The sequence below is a fragment of the Gracilinanus agilis genome, chromosome 6, assembly GCF_016433145.1.
Source record: "Gracilinanus agilis isolate LMUSP501 chromosome 6, AgileGrace, whole genome shotgun sequence".
Taxonomy (NCBI): Eukaryota; Metazoa; Chordata; class Mammalia; order Didelphimorphia; family Didelphidae; genus Gracilinanus; species Gracilinanus agilis.
In genome coordinates, this window is record NC_058135.1 from 229,851,478 (window position 1) to 229,871,727 (window position 20,250).

General features: G+C 35.2%; 1 protein-coding gene across 1 annotated transcript in view; it reads right to left on the reverse strand.

Annotated features, from left to right (window-relative positions):
* The window catches only part of SYT9 (synaptotagmin 9), a 205,069-nt gene extending 185,060 nt beyond the window's left edge, over positions 1–20,009 (reverse strand). The window contains exon 1 of the mRNA XM_044681803.1: positions 19,865–20,009. Coding sequence (XP_044537738.1) covers positions 19,865–20,009 — 145 coding nt within the window. The remainder of the gene's footprint in view (positions 1–19,864) is intronic.
* Between the last annotated feature and the right edge of the window lie 241 nt (positions 20,010–20,250).

Consider the following 20,250-nt stretch of genomic DNA (forward strand, 5'->3'; position numbering starts at 1 on the left):
AAAATGAAACTCCCTGCCAATTCGTATGTAATCATTAAAGTATATAAAATAAACTCAGCCCAAGCCAGATCAGAGTAGTCTCTGTGATGCATGGTGGAAACTGACTGTTCTCACTTTCATTTTCACCAACACCATTCTCCTCCAAGAAGATCCTTAACAGCGGGAGCAGGACTTCTGCAAATACTTACTATAACAAAGATGTTATAGAAATATTATCCCATACTGGAGGGCACATTCTCCAGGTTCCTGGGGAGAGTGGGCTCAAACTTAGAAAGTACATTGGGTCAAAGAATAAATTCATTGAAGTCTCTTTCTTCCTTCATGTAGTCCTTGATGTTTCCCCTAGGCACAAATTTCTGTTGGACTTTGAAATGAATACATTGGTAAGGTACTGAAGCTGCTTTTCATTAGTGTGTTTAGTTTGTCCTTGGATTGCCTCTTAGCTACTAATACAAATAGTGCCATCAGCCACTGCTGCAGCAGGGACAACTTATGGATACTGATATGATGTTAAGCTTTTTCAAGATTAGGTCATTATCTATCATTGCAGGCATGGAGCAGAGGATTAAAATTTGTTTCTCTCCCTTTAAGGGCATTTATTCCTTCTTAGAATCCTCCAGTATTGATTCAAACTGCAGTTGGAATGCATGATTGTTGTATTCTACATGGGCACAGAGGTATGTCTGATTCAGCCAATCAAAAGACATTTCCTATGTAGTTTCATTTGTCTTCCTCTAATGACCAAATAATTTATACTTGATCTATCTTCTTAAACAATTGAATGACTCAATACAGCTGTCTGGGCCTTAAGAGATTGTGTTAATTGGGTTTGGAGGTACAAACCCCATCATTATACATTATAAGCAAGTTATTGGAAGAGTAAAGGAAGGGGAGACAAATGGAAAGAGGAAAGAAGGGGAAGAGAGAGAATGAAGAAAAAAAGTAGAGGGAAAAAGAAATGGTGGGGATGAATGAAGAGAAAAGAGAGAAAGAATCAAAAAGAGGAAGGTATAAGAAGGAGAAATACGCTCCACCTAAAAGCCGAACAAGGAAACTACTTGAAGTTTATTTTATTTTTGATGGGCGAAGAGAACAAAATACTGTATAGAGAAATTCTTTACAACTAAAATGTTGCAGCTCCATTAAAAATCTAGACACCTTAATGTCGAGTACAAAATGGAGCAGTTTAAGGTGACATTGCTTCTAAAAAGTCTTAGCTTACTTTACTTTTAATGGCAGAAGTTGAGGTAGATAGCTTGGGTAAGAAATTGGCAGTCTCTACAACTTTACCACAATGTCATTTTCCTATTAATTTAAAATCAACAAACAAAACACTGCAGAATCTTATATTTTATATCATTTAGTTGTATGACTACAAAGAAGTGAACATCACGTAGGGGAAAGAGTTTTAGATCTGGAGTAGGAAAACCTTGACTTGAGTCATTACCTGCTTCTTACTGACTGTGACTATGGGCAAGAAATTTGACTTTTCTGGGACTCAGTTTCTCCATCTAAATAATGCAAGTGTATTTGATCCCTAAAGATCTGTTCTAGCTTTAAGTCCTATGATCAAATGCACACTGTAGAAAAATATCTCATTTTCATTTTTTAAGGATACCCTCCAAGGAAGGATAAACCATTCTCATAAAGATTTCAGAGATGAGAAAGCACCATAAAGATATAGACATTAGGAGGAAGCTCTGGGTCAGTACCTACTAAATGTCATTGCAATTGCTTTTTATTTTTTAAGTGTAAAATAACTGTTCTAGGCTGGGCCTGACTCAGGTCAGTCCCCTGGTAGTTTAAGTCTGACATTAAATGCAATGAGACATATGTAGGTCATTCAGCAGTAGAAGAAGGAAAGGAGAAGCTATTCTATAAGGACATCTATTGAAGATATTGCAAATAGATTCAGTTAAGCAAAAGTCATCTATCCCTGAGTTGCTCACAATAGTCCACCAGCCACGCATCAGAAAGTCCCTGCCATTCCTTGTGGCTGTTTTGTATTTGGTGGCTACTAAGGAACATCAATAGTTAAGTCTTTAGTTGACTGAGCAGATTCAATCTTAAAAAAAAACCCATTATATTCTGTCTTTGAATAAATAGAATTATTGGTTCCAAGACAGAAGAGCAGTAAGTAAGAAGTAGGCAGTTTGGGTTAAGTGACTTGCCCAGGGTCACACAGCTAGGAAGTGTCTGAGGCTAGATTTGAATCCAGGACCTCCTGACTTTAGACTTGGGATCCTATCCACTGAGCAACCCAGCTGCATGGGTTCAATATTAAGGATAATTTTTATACCTTAAATAGTTTTGAAACCAGCTTAATTTGCATGAGGTACAGTGAGGGAGGGTGAGGATTTTACTTCTATCATATTGTCTTTGGTTTTTTCCATTCTTTTTCAATTTTGACCTATGTTAGGAATTAAATTCGTATATGTTTTTAAATATACATGTATTCATTGACTGTAGCAAAGATTTCTTTTATACATATTTTATGGAATTTTGAAGCTAGAAGAAAGCTCAGAGATCATCTAGTCCAACCCATAACTTTAAAAATATGCCCTCTAAAGCATTTTTCTTTACTTTTAAAGACTTCCAATGATGAATAACTCACTATATTCCAATGCAGCCCATTCTCCTTTTGGATACTTCTAATTGTCAGGAAGTTATTCTTGCCAGCAAACCTACATTTCCCTCTCTGCAATTTCTGTCATTTGTTCATAATTCTGACCTCTGGGGCCAACCAGAATAATAATAATGGCTATAATAATGATACACAAAACTCATATAGCACTTTAAAATTTAAAAATTCTTTATATACATGATCTCACCTGAAATTATACTTCAAATATTCCCATTTTCCTCATTTTGCAGATGAAGAATCTGAGGTCATGCAACAAATGTGAGAAGTAAACTCTGATCCCAGATACTCCTGACTCTAAGAGGAGCCAAATTCAAAGCCAGTCTCAAACACTCCCTAGCTGTGTGAAGTTGGACTGAATCACTTAACCTGTCTGCCAGTTTGCTCAACTACAAAATGGGGACAGTAATGGCACCTATCTCCCAGAGTCGTGAGGATAAAATGAGATAATATTCATGAAATACTTAGTACAGTGCCTATTACAGAGTAGTACTATAAAAATTTTATTCCCTTCCTCTTCCCTTCCAATCTTCTTCCATATAACTGCCCTTCAAATCCTTGAACATATCTATTATATATAGGCTAAAAAATGCCATTTCCTTCAACTGCTCCCCATTTGATACGATCTCAGTCCTTCACCATCCTGGTTGTCCTTCTCTAGACATTGTCTTACCTAACAATATCCCTCCCAATAAATGACTCCTAGAACTTCAGATTTATTCAGTCTAGGGCATAGTACAAGAAGACTTTCATCTCTCTAGTCCTGAACACTGTGCCCCTCAATAAAGTTTGGCTGTTATTACAATTCTTAGCTTCCACATAATACTATTGACTCATATTAAGCTTAGAGTCCATGAATCTCCAGACATTTTTCAGATTAATTCCCAAATAGCTATAACTCTTCCATCATAAGGTTGATCTTTTAAAAATCCCAAGTGAAAGACTTTACATTTATTGCCAATAAAATTCTTTTTTTAGCCCAATATTCTAGCCTATAAAGAATTTTTTGGATACCAACTCTGTCATCTGTCATTTTAGTGATCTCTCCTAAATTTATATCAGAAGAAAATTTAATGAGCATCCCATATACAACTTTACCTATGTCACTGAGATAAATGTTAAAAAAGTACACTGCCAGGCACAGGTCCTAAGGTCACTGAACTAGAGTTCTCTTTGCAGAGTATCTTTGAATGAAAAGATAAAAACCAAAATATTTATTAAGTGTCAACTATGTGCTGAGTTCTTTGCTTACCATTGGAGACACAAATAGAAGAAAGCATGACAACTTCTGCCTTCAACAATCTTACATTCTAATAAGCAAAAACAATATATACAAAAGAGTTTTAGTGTTAGAAAAGTAAGGTACAAGGGTATCCATGTTGGAGGATTATTAGGCTGGGAAATAATATGCTAGTCTGGTTCTGGGCAAGAAAGATTGAAAGCTAACCTATTAGAGTTCAGTGTTAAGGGTGGTATCCACATTCCTGTGGGAGGAGGAGGCTCAGAGTGGCAGCTGGCACTACTTGGAAATGGCCAAGAAGTGTAACCAGTAATGACTACTCTTTGGGTACACCATTCAACCTATTCCAAATACCTAACTACATTATTACAGATCCCACATTTTTCCATTTTTCTCATAAGAATAGCATTAATGCCTTTCCAGAGCTTTCCTAAAACCTGATTGTGACAATGGGCACAATTTCATCTTCTTAAATGTCATTGTCACATCTTCCCATCAGGTACAAAGGTGGTGGAATCAAATATGACTGATCAGTTATTACTGCAAATTGCTATAAAAAGTGTTAGGTTTGTCCTATTTAAATCTCTTTTGTTTCTATTCCTGTTTTCTCTACAATTGCACATGGGATCACTGGGCTTATCTACATCTCATAGTAAGTTCTCTGTAGCGTTCTTGTTTTGTCCACTGATTTTTGTTTTGTTATGAAACACTATTCATTACCTTCTGGCATACTTCTCTCTAGTGACTTCTTATTTTAGGGACTGTTTTAGTTTGGCTAAACTTCTCTAAGAAATGATGACAATCAGAATCCAAGTCTTTATTTTTGAGGTTTGCATTTTTATTGATTAACAGTTTATTAAAAAGATCAAGTTAAGCTCCTGAAGTTGTATTCTTTACCTTCTCATATTTCTTTCCTTTGCATTTGGTACTTAACATTGATCCTGATTATTACCTATAATCAGAAAAGCCAAAAATCTGACTACATATTAAAAACTTTATTCTGAAACAATTTCTGTCTGAAATCAATAGCTTATCATTACTAATACAAAGTAAATTTCATTTTTATGATGTTATTAAATGTTCAATATGTTTATGACTTATCTTCTTTAAAAAATATTCATGATCAGGCATGGTGGCACATGCCTGTTATTCATTCTCCTGGGGAGACTGAAGCTAAAGGGTCATTTGACTTCAAGATCTTTCTACTATCATAGGATGAAAGCCAAAAAGGAATCTTCACTAATTCTTCCACCAAAATAGTTAGCAACCAGGAATTGGGGAGCACACAGGCTGCCTAAAGAGGGGAAATCTAGTTCAAGTCAGAAATGGAACAGATTACAATGGGGTTGGGCCTGAATGACTGCTGTGTTTTTAGCCTGAGAAATATTGGAAGATCATCTAAAAAATATTCATAATAGGTAGATGAGAGTCATTCAAAAACCACAAATCTGATGTTTTTCATTTCTTGATCATATTTTAAAACATAGTCTTTGCTAGCTTCTCCTGTGGCCACTTTCACACACTGAAATTACTGAATGTCAAAGTATAAAATGTTGACTTAATGACTATTTAAGAAGGCAGAAGACTACCAAAAAAATGAGAAAGACTGGAAAAAATGTCAATCACATAGTGAGGAAAAGAAATAATAATAGTATTTATGTAACATTTTAAGGTTTGCAAAGTGTTTTACATATAGTATTTCATTTGATCCTCATAAAAACTCTGTGAGATAGGTACTATTATTGTCTCCATTTTCTGAAAGATCAAATTGAGATGGAGAAGTTAAGTTAGCTAAGATTACACAGCTAGTCAGTGACTGGGGCAGGATTCAGTCTTCCTGACTTCAGGTCCAACACGCTATTCATTGTATCTTCTAGTTCCTTAACAAGAGATAGGCAGTTGAAGTACTTCATTGGTAACTTTGGGATACTAAAACAATAAGAGAAAGTATTCTGTGGACTCAGTGGACTCCAGACATCGGGCCTGGAGTCAGGAGGACCTGGATTCTAATCTGTCCTTAGACACTTCCTAGCTGTGTGATCCTAGGCAAGTCACTTAACCCCATTTGCTTCCCCTTCACCCTTCTGTCTTAGAGTTGTTATTAAGAAAGTAAGGGTTTTAAAATTTTTTTAAAAAAGAAAGAGAAATGCTTCTCGGATTTTAGTTAGATTTTATGGGAAAGATACTGGGAAACATGGAAAAGAACTGCAATGGATAAGAAAACACAGATGGATTTCAATGTGTGTCACTATGGGGAAACCCCTTATAGATAAATTATGAATTCATCCAAGTACCAAAAGAATCTTATAAGGCAGTAATAGACTCATATTGGAGAAATTCCATTAAAATAATGTCATATTTGATTATTTTTAAAATTTTTCAAAGAGGCTACTTCATATCACATAGCTATTGATTAATAAGTACTTGTTAATGGAATAAAATAAAAGTAAATTATCCTTTTGTGTATTATTCCTTCAATATTTCATCTACTTCTGGGGTAGAAATGGTCTTATGTCTGATATCACTGACCATTAACTTTCCTGAAAAGTGATACCAGATACAGAGGCACATATGTGGTGGTTCATGGATCTAAACCCTCCTACCAAGGCTGAAGGTGGGGGATTGCTAGAGCTCAGGAGTTTTGTGCTGCAGCAGGCTAAGGAGTATTTATAGGTGTTTGACATAAAAATAGTGATTTCCCATGAGCAGAGATGAGGGCAGAAGGTAAGAGAGGGTCCAGGATGAGAAGGAGAGGCAAGTAGGCTTAGGTTAGAAACAGATATCAAAGCTTCCTCTCTGATAAGAATTGAGGCCAAGTCTTTGAGTCCCTGCAGTATTTCTAGACTAGTTAAGATAGGGAGACCCACTCTCAAAAAACTCAATAAGCAACAAAACACAATGCAAAAAAGTAATTATAGTTATAGTACATAATTTTACTAAATATTGTTTCCTAAATCAATGATGCTTATCCCAATGTTACTTATGCCAACCTAGATAAGCTCCATCATCATCTTTCTCTGCTCTTACTCTTGAATTGCTGAGTACTACTAAAAAGAATTCATTCTATGAATCTATACTCTAAATATAGGTATTTGATGGCCTATCATGTGGAAGTGGGATTAAATTTGTACTTATGAATCCAAAAGGACAGGACTAAGAGCAATGGATAGAAGATGAAGAGAGTCAGATTTCTTTTAATATGAGAAAAAACACTAACAATTAGAGCTATGGACAGGTAGGTGGCACAGTGGATAGAGTTCTAGACTTTATTTCAATAAGAATGTATTAGTCATAACTATGTGCAAGGCAATGTACTAGACTCAGAGGACACAAAGACAAAATTAAAAGCAGCTCCTGTCCTCGAGGACTAATTCTTCTAAGTTTTCAGTCTATTTAACCAAAAATACTCAGGTCCAGCTTATCCTTTAAAAGTCTTTTCTTGACCTCAATTCCCTCTCAATCAATCATCCCATGTCTTTACTGTAAAACTTCTAAAAAGGATTCTACAATTGCTTTTTCTACTTCCTCACTTCCTCCTAGTTCCCATCCTCTATATTCCATCAAAACTTCTCTACAAGGTTAGAAGAATGACTTCTTAATTGCCAAGTCTTTTGTTAATCCTCTCTCTTTGTGATCACTCTATAGCTTCCTCCCTTTTTTCTCTCTCCCGATTGGCTTCTATGGCACTGCTCCTCTTGAGGGTCCTTTTCATAGAACCACAGAGTTGGAAGTTATCTCAGAGGTTATCTTGAACAACCTGTATCTGAGTAAGATTCCTGTGTACAACTTATTCAGCAAAGGGATGTTCACTTTATCCATGAAGCCTTCCTTAATCATTCAAGACAGAATTCTCGTGGAACTTTGTTTCTTCCCTCTGTTCTTATTATGTTCTGCTGTTTATTTTCTCCTTGAATGCTATCTCTTTTTCTAGACTATTAACTTCTTGAAATTAGGAAATGTGTCATTTTCATCTTTGTATCTTCTTCAGTAACTAACACAGAGGGTTGTTATATAAATGGATGCCAAATAAAGATTTATTCAATTTAAATGGTTTCTTTGAGTTTCTTTCATTGAGTTTCTTTTCAAATATTAGACTCAGACCAATACACAATCTCACTGATTGCTTCAGAGATGTTGAGGAAAAATTACCCTTGACTATCATTTTAACTGAACACCTTTCTTTCAAGAGCTCTGTTATGATTACAAATGGTAAAACTTTAATGAAAATTCAGCTTAGTTATTCTACCTTTCTCATGATTTACTATCTATACAAGAATTTCCCAATTTGCTTTCTTGTCCATGTTTGATGGTCATAATAGTTTCTGAGGATTAAAAGAAAGGAAAGAGTGCTAGAAATCTTAAACCCTTACTATCATTCAGATTTTTATTAAGTATGTACTTGCACAAGTTCCTATTACAGGGGTTGTACAAGCTTTTTTAGCTCTCTTGCTTCTTAACCAAGCTTCTATTAAAATACAATCCCTACATATGAAGCAACATACTGACAAAATATCCCATATGCAACCTTAAAAGATGTTTATTAGTTATAAATATAAGTTTTTACAAAAAAGCATGATTATTGAAATGCCATTTTATTGTATTTCTACCTATTTTTCTTTGTCACCTATTTGTCATATTTTCTTTGTTATCTGTTGATTCAAGGAGGAAGAGGGTGATGGAAGATTAGGAAGTTTTTTTGCATAAAGCATGAAAAAATAACTGAAGAGTTCATGAAACTGTAGAAAGTGTGTGGTGAGATAAAGCAAGGCCAGATTATTCCAGAATATTTGTATATGAAATCCAAAAAAGGTTAATAAGAAGATATGAAATAGAACAAGTGTTTTGGTGTTTTTATACTGGTCTATTTTTATGCACATTTTGACTCTAGTATGTCAGTACCCCATGTAGTGTGTTAGGAAGTAGAAAATGGCCCTTGGGAAGATAAAGTTATGAAGAACAGCTGAACCTGAACAAAGATATGAAGAAGAAAGCCAGGTCAGAGTCAGAACACTGTTAAAGGGGCTTGAGGATTGATTTTCAAAATATCTCAAAGAGGGAGAAAGATTCCAATAGAAAAGAACATTGAATGTACTCTTTAAAAAAAGACACTGAGAAGACACCAGCAAAGATTGACCCAAATACCTACATTTTCATCTTTTGAAAATTTAAGAATGTGCTGTGTTTGGCATAGGTCTGTACCCCCTACTGCTGGGGGCAGTTGAGGCTTATGGATCAAGTTCGGGAGTTCTGAGCTGCAACAAGGACAAATCCAATTAGGTGGTCATTCTAAATCTGGTACCAAAATACTATGCCCTAGGAGCAAAGGGTCACCAGGCTAACTGAAGAAGAGTAAACTTTCCCAGGTTAGGAAAAAGGAAGTTAAAAATTCTGTGCCAATCAGTGCCATTGCATTTCCAGTCTAGGCAAGATAGGGAGATCCAGTATTAACCTCCTGACCCCCAAGAATGTGCTGTGATGCATATGGAGTATCCTCTTTCAGTAGTAATAAGTATACGTTAATGGATTAACGATATAAAAATGTGAGCATTGTTTCCATCACACCCCGCTGATCATATTCATCTAAAAGCTTAAGTCATTCTGCATGATTCCTGACTATATTTTCACATAACTCTTCCACAGAGAATGTCCTCAATATGTTGGAAGTCTCTTTAAGGTTTTTTTGTTTTTACGATTCATGGTTACTGTTGCAGTATGGATTTCTATCCTTCCTTCTTCCTACAAAATGGGTATCAACTTCTTTTATTTTACATTTCTAGGATGACATTTTTTAGACTATTTCCTTTCCACATAGTAAGTGCCTATTACATACTTCATTCATTCGTTCTTTCCAGGGGCACACTGGAGCCAATTTGTTCCTGCTCATGAGAGTTAATTATTAAATTTTCTCTATGAGTTTGTACCTTAAAAACTGGTAAACGCTACAGATCAAGGCTTGATGTATTATTTTGTTGATTGTCTAGATTTAAGAAAGTGATGAACAAAATGTTAATAATTCAAATTAAATTTAAATTTGTGTCATGAATGCATTTTTCCCCAGAGAGAAAAATTGTTGAGCATTTGCCCCACCCTTGGATATGTTCTTGTTAAAAATATACTACAGCCTACTTATGCTACCTTGAGTATCTCCACTGACTTTTGGGTCATCTGTAGCTCAAAGTCTTTGGAAATCATGGAACCAAAATTTGCAAACATACAGAATCAAATTGGAAATCATGGAACCAAAATTTGCAAACATACAGGATTATCAGGAGAACACTGATTTTGAAAAGATGGGAGTTTCTTGATGCTTAAAGTTTTAATTTATACATGTTAAATGCCATTCTATTCTATTTGGTCAATAAGTCTAATCTTTGGATATCTTTATTTTTATATCATCAATTAGTTATTCTTCTAGTTTTGTGTTATTCATGAATTTGCTAAATATGTCATCCACATGTTCATAGAAGAATACCTGTTAAAAATAATTGACAAGAAATGGCCAATGAGAGATCCCTAGAGCATTCCACTAAAGACTACTTTTCAGTTTCAAAACAATCCATTCATTAATCCCTAATATTTAGGTCTGCTCAACCAGTTTTAAATAAAACTAATTATGTTATCACTTAGCCTGCAACTCTTTGTCTTGTCCCAAAAGATAATTGTAAACAACTTTGTCAATTATTTTGCAAAATTCCACATAAATTATATTTAGCATATTTTCCTGATCTATATGTCTAGTGACACTATAGAAAATAAAAAAAATTACTCTGCCATGATTTGTTTTTAACTTGTTTTCAATGAAATTACATTCTTTGAGATCACTTTCCTTCTAACTGCAGTACGTTGCTTAGAATCTGTTCTAGGATTTTGCCAGGACTTGAAGTCAAGTTCACTAGCCTACAACTTAAAGACTTTACTACTATCTTCTCTTTTTTGAATATAGGGATCATATATGTTTATTAACAGCCTTGCAGCATTTCTACTATTCTCTACAACTTTTAAAAGATCTCTGATTGTAACCTAGGAGTTACTAGCCCATTCTGAACTTTATCACTCACATAATATTCTTAGAGGATTCATAAACTCTTTTTGTTTATCTTTACTTATATGTCTTTGCTTCCATCTTTGATACACATACCTTAAAAATTCATCACATACTAGGAGGTGAGAGATTGAGCAAACTGTGCCACCTCTTTGAGACTCAGTTTTTTCATCTATAAAATGTGAATAATATTTGCATTTTTGACCTCACAGAATTTTGATAAAAGTACTCTGTAAATGAAGCACTATATAAACATGAGATTCTACAAACCTCAAGCCAAAAAGGAGATAAATTTCTCTTTGGATAGCAAGAGACAGATGTACTTCCTTTGGGCAACCATGAGATGATTTTCTCAAAGGTGTTATCACAGAATTCTGGGCACTCAACTTAGCAAACAAAAGAGTTCATTCTAATTACTGTAGTAAATGCCATTAAGAACATAAAAAATCTATCATCAAACAGTGCTTTGGTCTTAGAAGAGCAATATGAGTAAATAAAGCTATGAATGACTTTCAAACTGGAAAGAAGAAAGTTAAGAGCCTCTGGAACAGAATGTGGCCATCTCACTAAGTGCTTTAAATCAATAGACACTTTAAAACTATAATTAACTAGTTATTGTTTCAATGGGATCACCACTGAGGGATAAAAAATTACAGTAGTATTGTTTTGGCTAAATAATAAAGGCTAGTCCACTTGAATAAATAAGAGGGAGAGGAGCAAAGAAATTAAACAAGAAAATGTTTAAAAGGAAGTATGGTAAAGAAACAAAGGCAGGGGGATAAAGTTAAAGGCCAGTGAAAGCAATCTCTGAAAGAAATTTCTATTTTAAACAGAAGTTTTGCAAAACTTACAGACAATTTAAAATATTAGAGTTTTGTTCAGTATTATTTTGGTTAAGTTTCAGAAAGTATTAGTGAAATAAGGAAAACTGTATTACTTTATGACAAAATGTAAAAGGTATGAATTCTCCTATGCAAAAAAAGATTCATAGATGACTGAAAAACAATACTTAAAGGAAACAGATCAAACGTTAAAAAATGTATAGAGGTACAAAACAATGGAGTAGACTAAAATTATAAAGCTATTGCTAGTTCAAAAAAATCAAGAGCTATAATAAAGATATACAACCAAGTTGAAATTAAAACCAAAAGTATTAAGATAAGTAAAAAAAAGGGAAATCATATTGTGTTTCAACCTACCATTTTTTGAGGAAAATGTCATAAAACTTAAAGCATGATAAAATGTAAATTATTATTAGCAACTGAATTTGTATAGCAAAAGTTAATTGATTTTCAAAAAAATAGAAAACCAATGATAATGGCAGAATTGAATACCACATTAACAGAAAATTTTAAGTCAAACAAAGATGAGCAGAAACTAACCTTAGAGATGTATATGGTCCTGAAGAAATTGAATTTGAGAGAGACATAAAGAGAACTTAATGGAAATTATAGTGATATGACTTTTTTTCAAATATACATGGAATGTCCCTCTAAATTACTCATATTTTAGGACACAAATTATTCATAAATTAGAAATGCTATATTTATGAATAAAATACAACAAAATAGTAATGAACATGGAATTATGATAAAAGAATATAGTCCTATGTGGAAATTCAAAATGATTAAATTTATTTTAACAATTTATTTTAGCAATCATTGACCGTTTTCTATGTGTTATGCACTAATAAATTAACTGCATGGGATACAAAGTCAAAACCAAAATAACCTCTGTCCTTTAGAAGCACATATTAAATTGAAGAAACCAAATATGACTAGTCAAATAATAAACAGTCCAAAGAAAAAATGGTAGAAATAAATCATATTAAAGATCATGAAACACAAATGCAATATTCTAAATTTACATAATTTAAAGCAGTACTTGACCAGACTGATATCTTTTTTTTTCAAACCCTTAACTTCTGTGTATTGACTTATAGGTGGAAGAGTGATAATGGTAGGCAATGGGGGTCAAGTGACTTGCCCAGGGTCACACAGCTGGGAAGTGTCTGAGGCCGGATTTGAACCTAGGACCTCTCGTCTCTAGGCCTGGCTCTCAATCCACTGAGCTACCCAGCTGCCCCCCAGAGTTATATCTTTTAATTGTAAAAGAGTTAAAACTAGAGCTACTGGAAGTTAAAGGATTTTTAAAATAAAAACCAAATAATATTAAATATAAGTACAATGAATGAAATTGTTAAAATGAAAGGAAGTTATTAAAATGGAATATAAAAGAACAATTAAGTTTAATAAATAAAAGTGTTTTTGGATCAATAAAGTTGATAAATAATTAACAATTTGGTTTTGAAAATGAATTCAAGAGAAAAATAAAATTATTTAAATTAAAAATGAGAAAAGGAAGATAAAACTAACAGAGAATATTAAAAGACATGAAAAAAACATTAAAAACATAAAATGCTCAAACAAGCAAAATAAGAAATAGCATAAAAAAGGAATTTCAGAAGGTGAAATTAAATAGAACTTAAATGAGCTGCCACATTAAAAGGCAGCTTGATAAAACATATTGACAATTGAATTCTACTAAGAATTCAAAGAAGAAAAAATCCTCTATATTACTATATAAATTACCTTCAAACATAGAAAAAATGGCATTATATCTTATTTTGTCCACAAATTCAATATGTGTTTATATTAATTAGATTTGGCCTCCAAAAGGTAGGAAAAAAGATACATAACATCAATAATGCATATTGCTACAAAATTCTATTTTGTTATATTGGGAATATGAGAATTTTTAAAAGAAAAGGTCTAATCATATCAATAAGAAAACTCATTAGAAGCTCATGATTGTATCAATACATTAGAAAGAATTTTTGATAAAATGGAACATATTTATTTGAAACACAATAAAACTTAGAATACTGCCCTTAAACTTTTCTACTAGCAGCAATGCAATGACCCAGGACAATCCAGAGGAATTTAGGAGAAAGAACGCTATCTACACATCTAGAGAAAGAACTGTGGGAGCAGAAATGCATTAGAAAAATATATGGGGGGGGGGCAGCTGGGTAGCTAAGTGGATTGAGAGCCAGGCCTAGAGATGGAAGGTCCTAGGTTCAAATCCGGCCTCAGACACTTCCTAGCTGTGTGACCCTGGGCAAGTCACTTAACCCCCTTTGCCTAGCCGTTACCCCTCTTCTGCCTTGGAGCCAATACATAGACAGGCTCCAAGACAGAAGGTAAAGGTTTAAAAAAAAAAAGAAAGGAAAAGAAAAATATATGATTGATCATGTAGTATGATAGGGATTTGATTAGGGTTTTGATGTTAAAGAATTGCTCTACTGCAAATATGAATAACATGGAAATAGGTTTTGAATAATAATACATATATAACCCAGTGGAATTGTTTGTCAGCTGGGGGGGGGGGCGGAGGGAAGGGGTGGGAGTAGAAATCATGAACCATGCAACTATGGAAAAATATTCTAAATAAAAAAATTTTAAAAAAGAAAAAAAGAATGCTGTCCTTAATATAATAAAAGCATTTATTTGAAACTAAAAACAACCATTGTATAAAATGGAGGAACATACTATTAAGCACAGTGGTAACTGAGCACTGTTCAATGAAAGCACAGTAGGCATCATTTTAAAAAGAAAAGCTATAAAAATGGCCCAAGAAAAAGAAATTTTGGAAACACAGGAAAACAAGATATTCAAATATTTCTATTTACAACCAATATATTTAGAAAATCCAAAAGGCTCAACAAAAAATTGGAATTAGTGGCTTTAGTAAAATAGTATAATGTAAGAAAATTGCTGAAATAGTCACTAGTATTTATATATGGGGGGGACAAAATAAATTAGAATACATACACTGAATAGTTGGTTCTTAACCTCTGAAGATAAGCCAAAAAATTACCCTATAAAATGATCATAATGAAACAATATTAACAGATATAAACTGCAAATCAAATGGGGAGAAGGATGTTCAATGTGCATGGCTAGGCTGAACCAATATGGTGAAAATGAAAATATGTACATCTTTATACTTAATTTGATTTAAAATTACTAATAAGCTTCCTCTTTGAATTAATATGACCAAATTTATATTGAAGAACAAAATATTATGAGATATTTGAAAATGAAATAATGGAGGATAGGGGAATTACACTAGCATTAGATCAAAATAGAAAAGTAGATCAAAGAGATAGAATAGATAACCTACCATTAGAATTAAAGGTGTACTAATATTTAATTGGGGATGGATGACTAGGAAAGGTAATATCCAGAGTTCTGATTTTATTGGAACAAGGATCTCATAGTATGGAAATTTCCTCTACTAATACAGAAGAAACTACTCCAACTCTTCTATAACGAGAGTCTTTAAAAATTTGCCTGCCGGGGCTAAAAGGTGAGTTTACCCAGGGTCACACAGTATTTAGCAGAGGCAAGACATGAATTTAGATCTTCCTGACTCTAAGGCTAATTCTCTTCTACCTTACTTTGACTCTTGTTTTCAATGAACCTAACATTATAAAATACTGAAACAAATCATTTCACCAAAACACTACTCATTATAGCACAGAGTTCTCACAATGAGGAATTCATAGATCATTAGAGTATTTAAATATTAAAATGCAAAACACTAAATATTATCCAATGTAATTGTATGGAACATGAAATAGTTTAGTAAGGAAAGGTATTAGATTCACTCCTCATTCCACAAACTATGGTAAATGGAGGGAGAGTTGTACAAAGAACTGGATTTAGAGTCCAAGGACTAGCATTAGACTCCTGATTCTTCTACTTACTACTGATGTAACAGTTAACCACCTGAGGCTCAGTTGGCTAAGTATAAAATAAGGGCGTTTGACCAGATGACCTTAAAGTTCCCATCTGGAATCTATAATTTCAGAAAGCTCCAAATAGATCATTGTTTTATTATTTTGAAAATCATCCCAAAAATAGAAGAAAAAATAATAACTTATTTATTACAATTATGGAAAAGAGGAATATTCCTATTCAATGAACAAAAATAATCTGCTATAGAAGATAAACAAATAGATTTGATTCAATAAAAATAGTTCATGAGAAATCGAGATATTCAACCTAAGAGGCATTAAAAGTTTCATAAAATATCTCTACTATAAAGATATTTACTAAAAATCTGACATCCCAAAAGTACAAAAAATTGATAGTAATCCACACATAGTTATTCTTTTTTCCACATCCATGCTCTTAATACTGTCTCTTGCATATCACAGATACTTAATAAATGTTCATTGAATTGAATTCCCCCACAGGTAGATAGCTAACAGATATGATTATGTAGTTCTTGCAGGAAGAAATACAATTTATTATTAATCATCTACAGAAATAATCAAACTCTATTAATCAGGAAAATTAAAACAAAAAGTACAATTAGGCATCATTTATATCCACCAAATTGGCAAAAAATAACTAAATAGAATATTTTTCTATTTTGGTAGAGCTGTAGAGAAATAGTAATACTATTAAACTGCTGTTAGAGCTTTGAATTGGTGGCTTCATTTTACAAAGCAATATACAAGAAGAGAACCATGGACCCTACCTCTGGGACTTCAGTCTAAGAATGTTATTAAGGGAAAAAACTATCTTTCTGTAAAGAAATTTCATGGTAGCTTTATTTTTAAAATCAGAAATAACCTGTATGTTCAATGATTGGAGACTGGCTGAATAAATTACATCATATCAACATAAATATATTTTTGCCATTAGAAATTATAAATTCAATTCAACATGCTTTTGACAAATATGAAGAATACAAAGAAATATGGAAAGATGTAAAGTAATGAAGAATGAAGAATGAACATATTTATAACTATTCTTTTTAAAGCAAATATGAATTTTTAAAACTCCCCAAAAGAGAGCAATATTAAAATTACAGAATTTCTGAGAAGAGGGGAATCTCAGATATCATTCTATCTATTTCTGAAACAACTATAACAGCTGTATATAACATACTTGTTGAATGCTATCCAGCTTTTGCTTAAATATTCAAAATGTGGGGGACCTCACCAGTTCCAGAGACAGCTTTTTCCATTTATGGCTGAATAGCTCTATTTGGTAGGAAGTGTTTCCTTACTTTGAATTTATATATTTCTCTTTGTAACTTCCACTTAGTGCCTTTGGGGACCAAGTTCTGCCTTCTGGATCTAAAGAGAAGTCCAATCCCTTTTTCAGAAGGCAGACTTTCAAACAATTGAAGATAGCTATCCATGCCCACCTCAATAGGCCAGGGGTTGCAGAAGCAAACAAAAATTTTTTTTGGTTATTATTTTGTTCAACTTGCTATACTTATCTAAAAAGAAAATTTTAAATAATTTCAAATCCTTTGCTTGGTACATTATTTCATTTTATAGATCACTTATTTCAGTTTTCTTTTGTTGATGGTTACTGAATTTAGGATTTGAAATCTTAAAAAAAAATTGAAACAGGTTCTCTCAGTAACAGCTGCTTTTTTACTCTTCTAAACACTAGTGATTTTAAATTAAATATCTGGTTTTTTCTGTAGTTCAAATACTTCAAGCTGTTCTAAGGAAAGATTGACTTAGGGCACCACTGTGGGACTCCATGCTCTTAAAAATGTGATGAAGTTTTTCTCAGTGTAGGAATACACCATCCATTCTTTAATTTTTTGACTGATTTAAAGGACACATTGAACCAAACATGTTGGCATATCCAAGGCCTTTGGGCATTGCTTTTAAAAGACAAATTGCCCCTTTATAATTAGTACCATAGAGCTCATATGATACACAAGGAATTTATGATTTTGATTGTACAAGGAATTTGTTGTGTGGGAAGGCTTTCCATCAATGCTTATTGCAACTGTCTATAACTTAGAGATGAAATCCTAGTGGCACCCAATGGTTAACGTTCTTGCTTTGGGCTACAGTAACAATGTCAATGTTGGAATCTAAAACCAGACTCCAAGCCCAATACTCTGTCTCTGCTCATCTGATAATTCTGATTAATATAATGGAAATATAGGCAACAGGTGTAAGGATTGTTCCTTTTGAATTGGGCAGATTGGTATTTCAATGCTCCAGAGCTCTTTCCATTTTATATAGGTGGATCTGGTTTCTGAAGTTTTATGTAAAGTAAATCCTTTGAAGAACCTGTTGGGTGGGAAGATGAGTATGAAGTAAGACAATGGGAAGTTAGCAGAATCAGGAGGAGAGCAATATATACATAACGACTAAAATAACACAAACAAAAAAACACCAAAAAAGCAGCTGGACTCAATATTTGGAAGAACCAAACTAGATAATCCAAAGATTATCAGACTTTCCTCATTGTGGCAGACAAGTTGGGTGTATGGGATGCTATGAGTGTTAAAGTTGTATACACTTCCAGGTACTGTGGTTTTGATGAACTAATTTGCTTTGTTATAGAGAAGGTTTTATATTTGAGGTTCTCTCTCTCTCTCTCTTCCTATCTTTCTGTCTGAAAATAATTGTGTTGTAAAACTATCAAGAAAGCTTTTTAAAAACACATGGCAGCTTTCTATCGAAAAGACTTATTGTGAATTCTTTTGCAAATCAAATAATTCCCTAATTTATCTTAGAATAAATTTGGATGTCCATATAGTGGGAATGCATTAAAAGAAGCAAACCTGCACCCAGATGAGCCATCAAGAGTTACTTCTTGTCTGATGAGTAAGTCTGAAGCCAAAGCTCCTTTAATTCCTGAGTTTAAACCATGAACGGAAAATTCATTGGTCATTCCCTATTCTTACTTCCTGAAGAGATAGAGAAGCTAATACTTATTGTGTAGTAACTTCTTTTCTTTTTAACAGGGCTATTTTTCTTTGAACAAACTCTTTCCCCCCTTATTCTTTGCTAACGTGTGGTTTGAGAAAACAACTCCAAGTGATTTGTTGACTTTTAAAAGTTGAGGCTTTGTAACTTTTCTCCTTACTGAAAAGTGTGAACCAAAGGCCTGGAGAAGATTGTTAACAGCTGCCTAGATTTGGGATGTAGCTGTCTCCACCACCCCAAGACACCATTCCTACCTTGGAGTGTCCTTACAGTAATGGGGCTATTTTTATGTTGTCCCAAAGACTATAAAGTAGAAAGACTTAAGCCAGAGTAGTCTACAATGATAGCTTTTGGAGTCTCCGTATTATATGCCAAAGCAGCATCCTTTTTGAAACCAGGAGAGCACCGGGCTCCCGCACACCGCCCAGCCTGAGAAAGGCACAGTGACCTGCGATGCCACAGCGTCAGAGCACGGAAATCTTACAGCCAAAAGCCAGAGAGATCAGCCTAGCTCTGCCAGCTCGCCCAGACCCGGCTTAGCCTGACCCCAAAGGAGCTAGGGTGGTCTGGCCAAGCCGGGGCTTAGGGATTTCAGATTTCAGGTGGAGGTGAGTCTCTGTCTCCCTTCTCCTGTTAGACCCATCAGACCCTGGACAGTGCTCTCCTGATCACGGTGTCAAAAAAACAAAACAAAACAAAAGAGACAAACCTGAACCATTGCTGGTCACTCTAGTGCCCGGCGCCACGTCCTCAGAAACCCAGTGCTGCCTGGACGGGTCCAGACAGCCCCCAGGGCTACCTCTCACGTTCTGTCCAGAGCTCAGGAGGAGCCAACCCAACTTCCTAGAGTTTCATAGGGTTTCAGGCCCTTTCACAGCCCCGAGTGGAAGCCCTTGGCTCTCTAAAGAAGCTGTCCCAGCCCTTGGCCAGGCGACAGGGCCACGCGAGATCTGTGTGCGGACAGTGGGCAATGGGGATAGGCGGGCTCCGGGCACCAGCTCAGGGGAGCCGCGGGCTGGGGAAAATGACTCCAGGCTATGAGCCCGGTGCCCAGCACGGTCTCCGGGTGTGGCCACCCCCTCCCATTCCGGAGGAGACTTCAGGCCTTAGTAGATCCCTTGCCCTGGCCCTCCCCCATCCTCCTCCCTTCCTCCTTCTGCTACCCCGCCCATCAGCGCCCACCTGAGTCGGTGAGCCGGGGTCTGGCGCGATCCCGCAGGTAATGGATAAAATCCTGGCAGCTGTCGTGCTCTACCGCCCCGCTGGAGCACAGCTCGGCCAGCAGCTGCAGTGCCTTCTGACAGATCTCGTCCCTGTCCCCGGGCATCGCCCCCCAGCATCCTCGGGACAGGTCGCCGGAGAGCCCTCCGCCCGCTCAGACACGCCTTTGCCGCTGCCTCCGCTGCTGTTTCCCCGGCAGCCTGCAGCCACCGGCCGCCCCCAGCTGACTAGGGCAGGGGGGCGCAGCCACACTGGAGACCTGACCGTCTGTCTGCGAGGCTTCACTCGCGCTCTCCTGGGTGCGAAGGGTAACTGTTGGACTGTAGGACGACCAGAGCCTGGTCTCG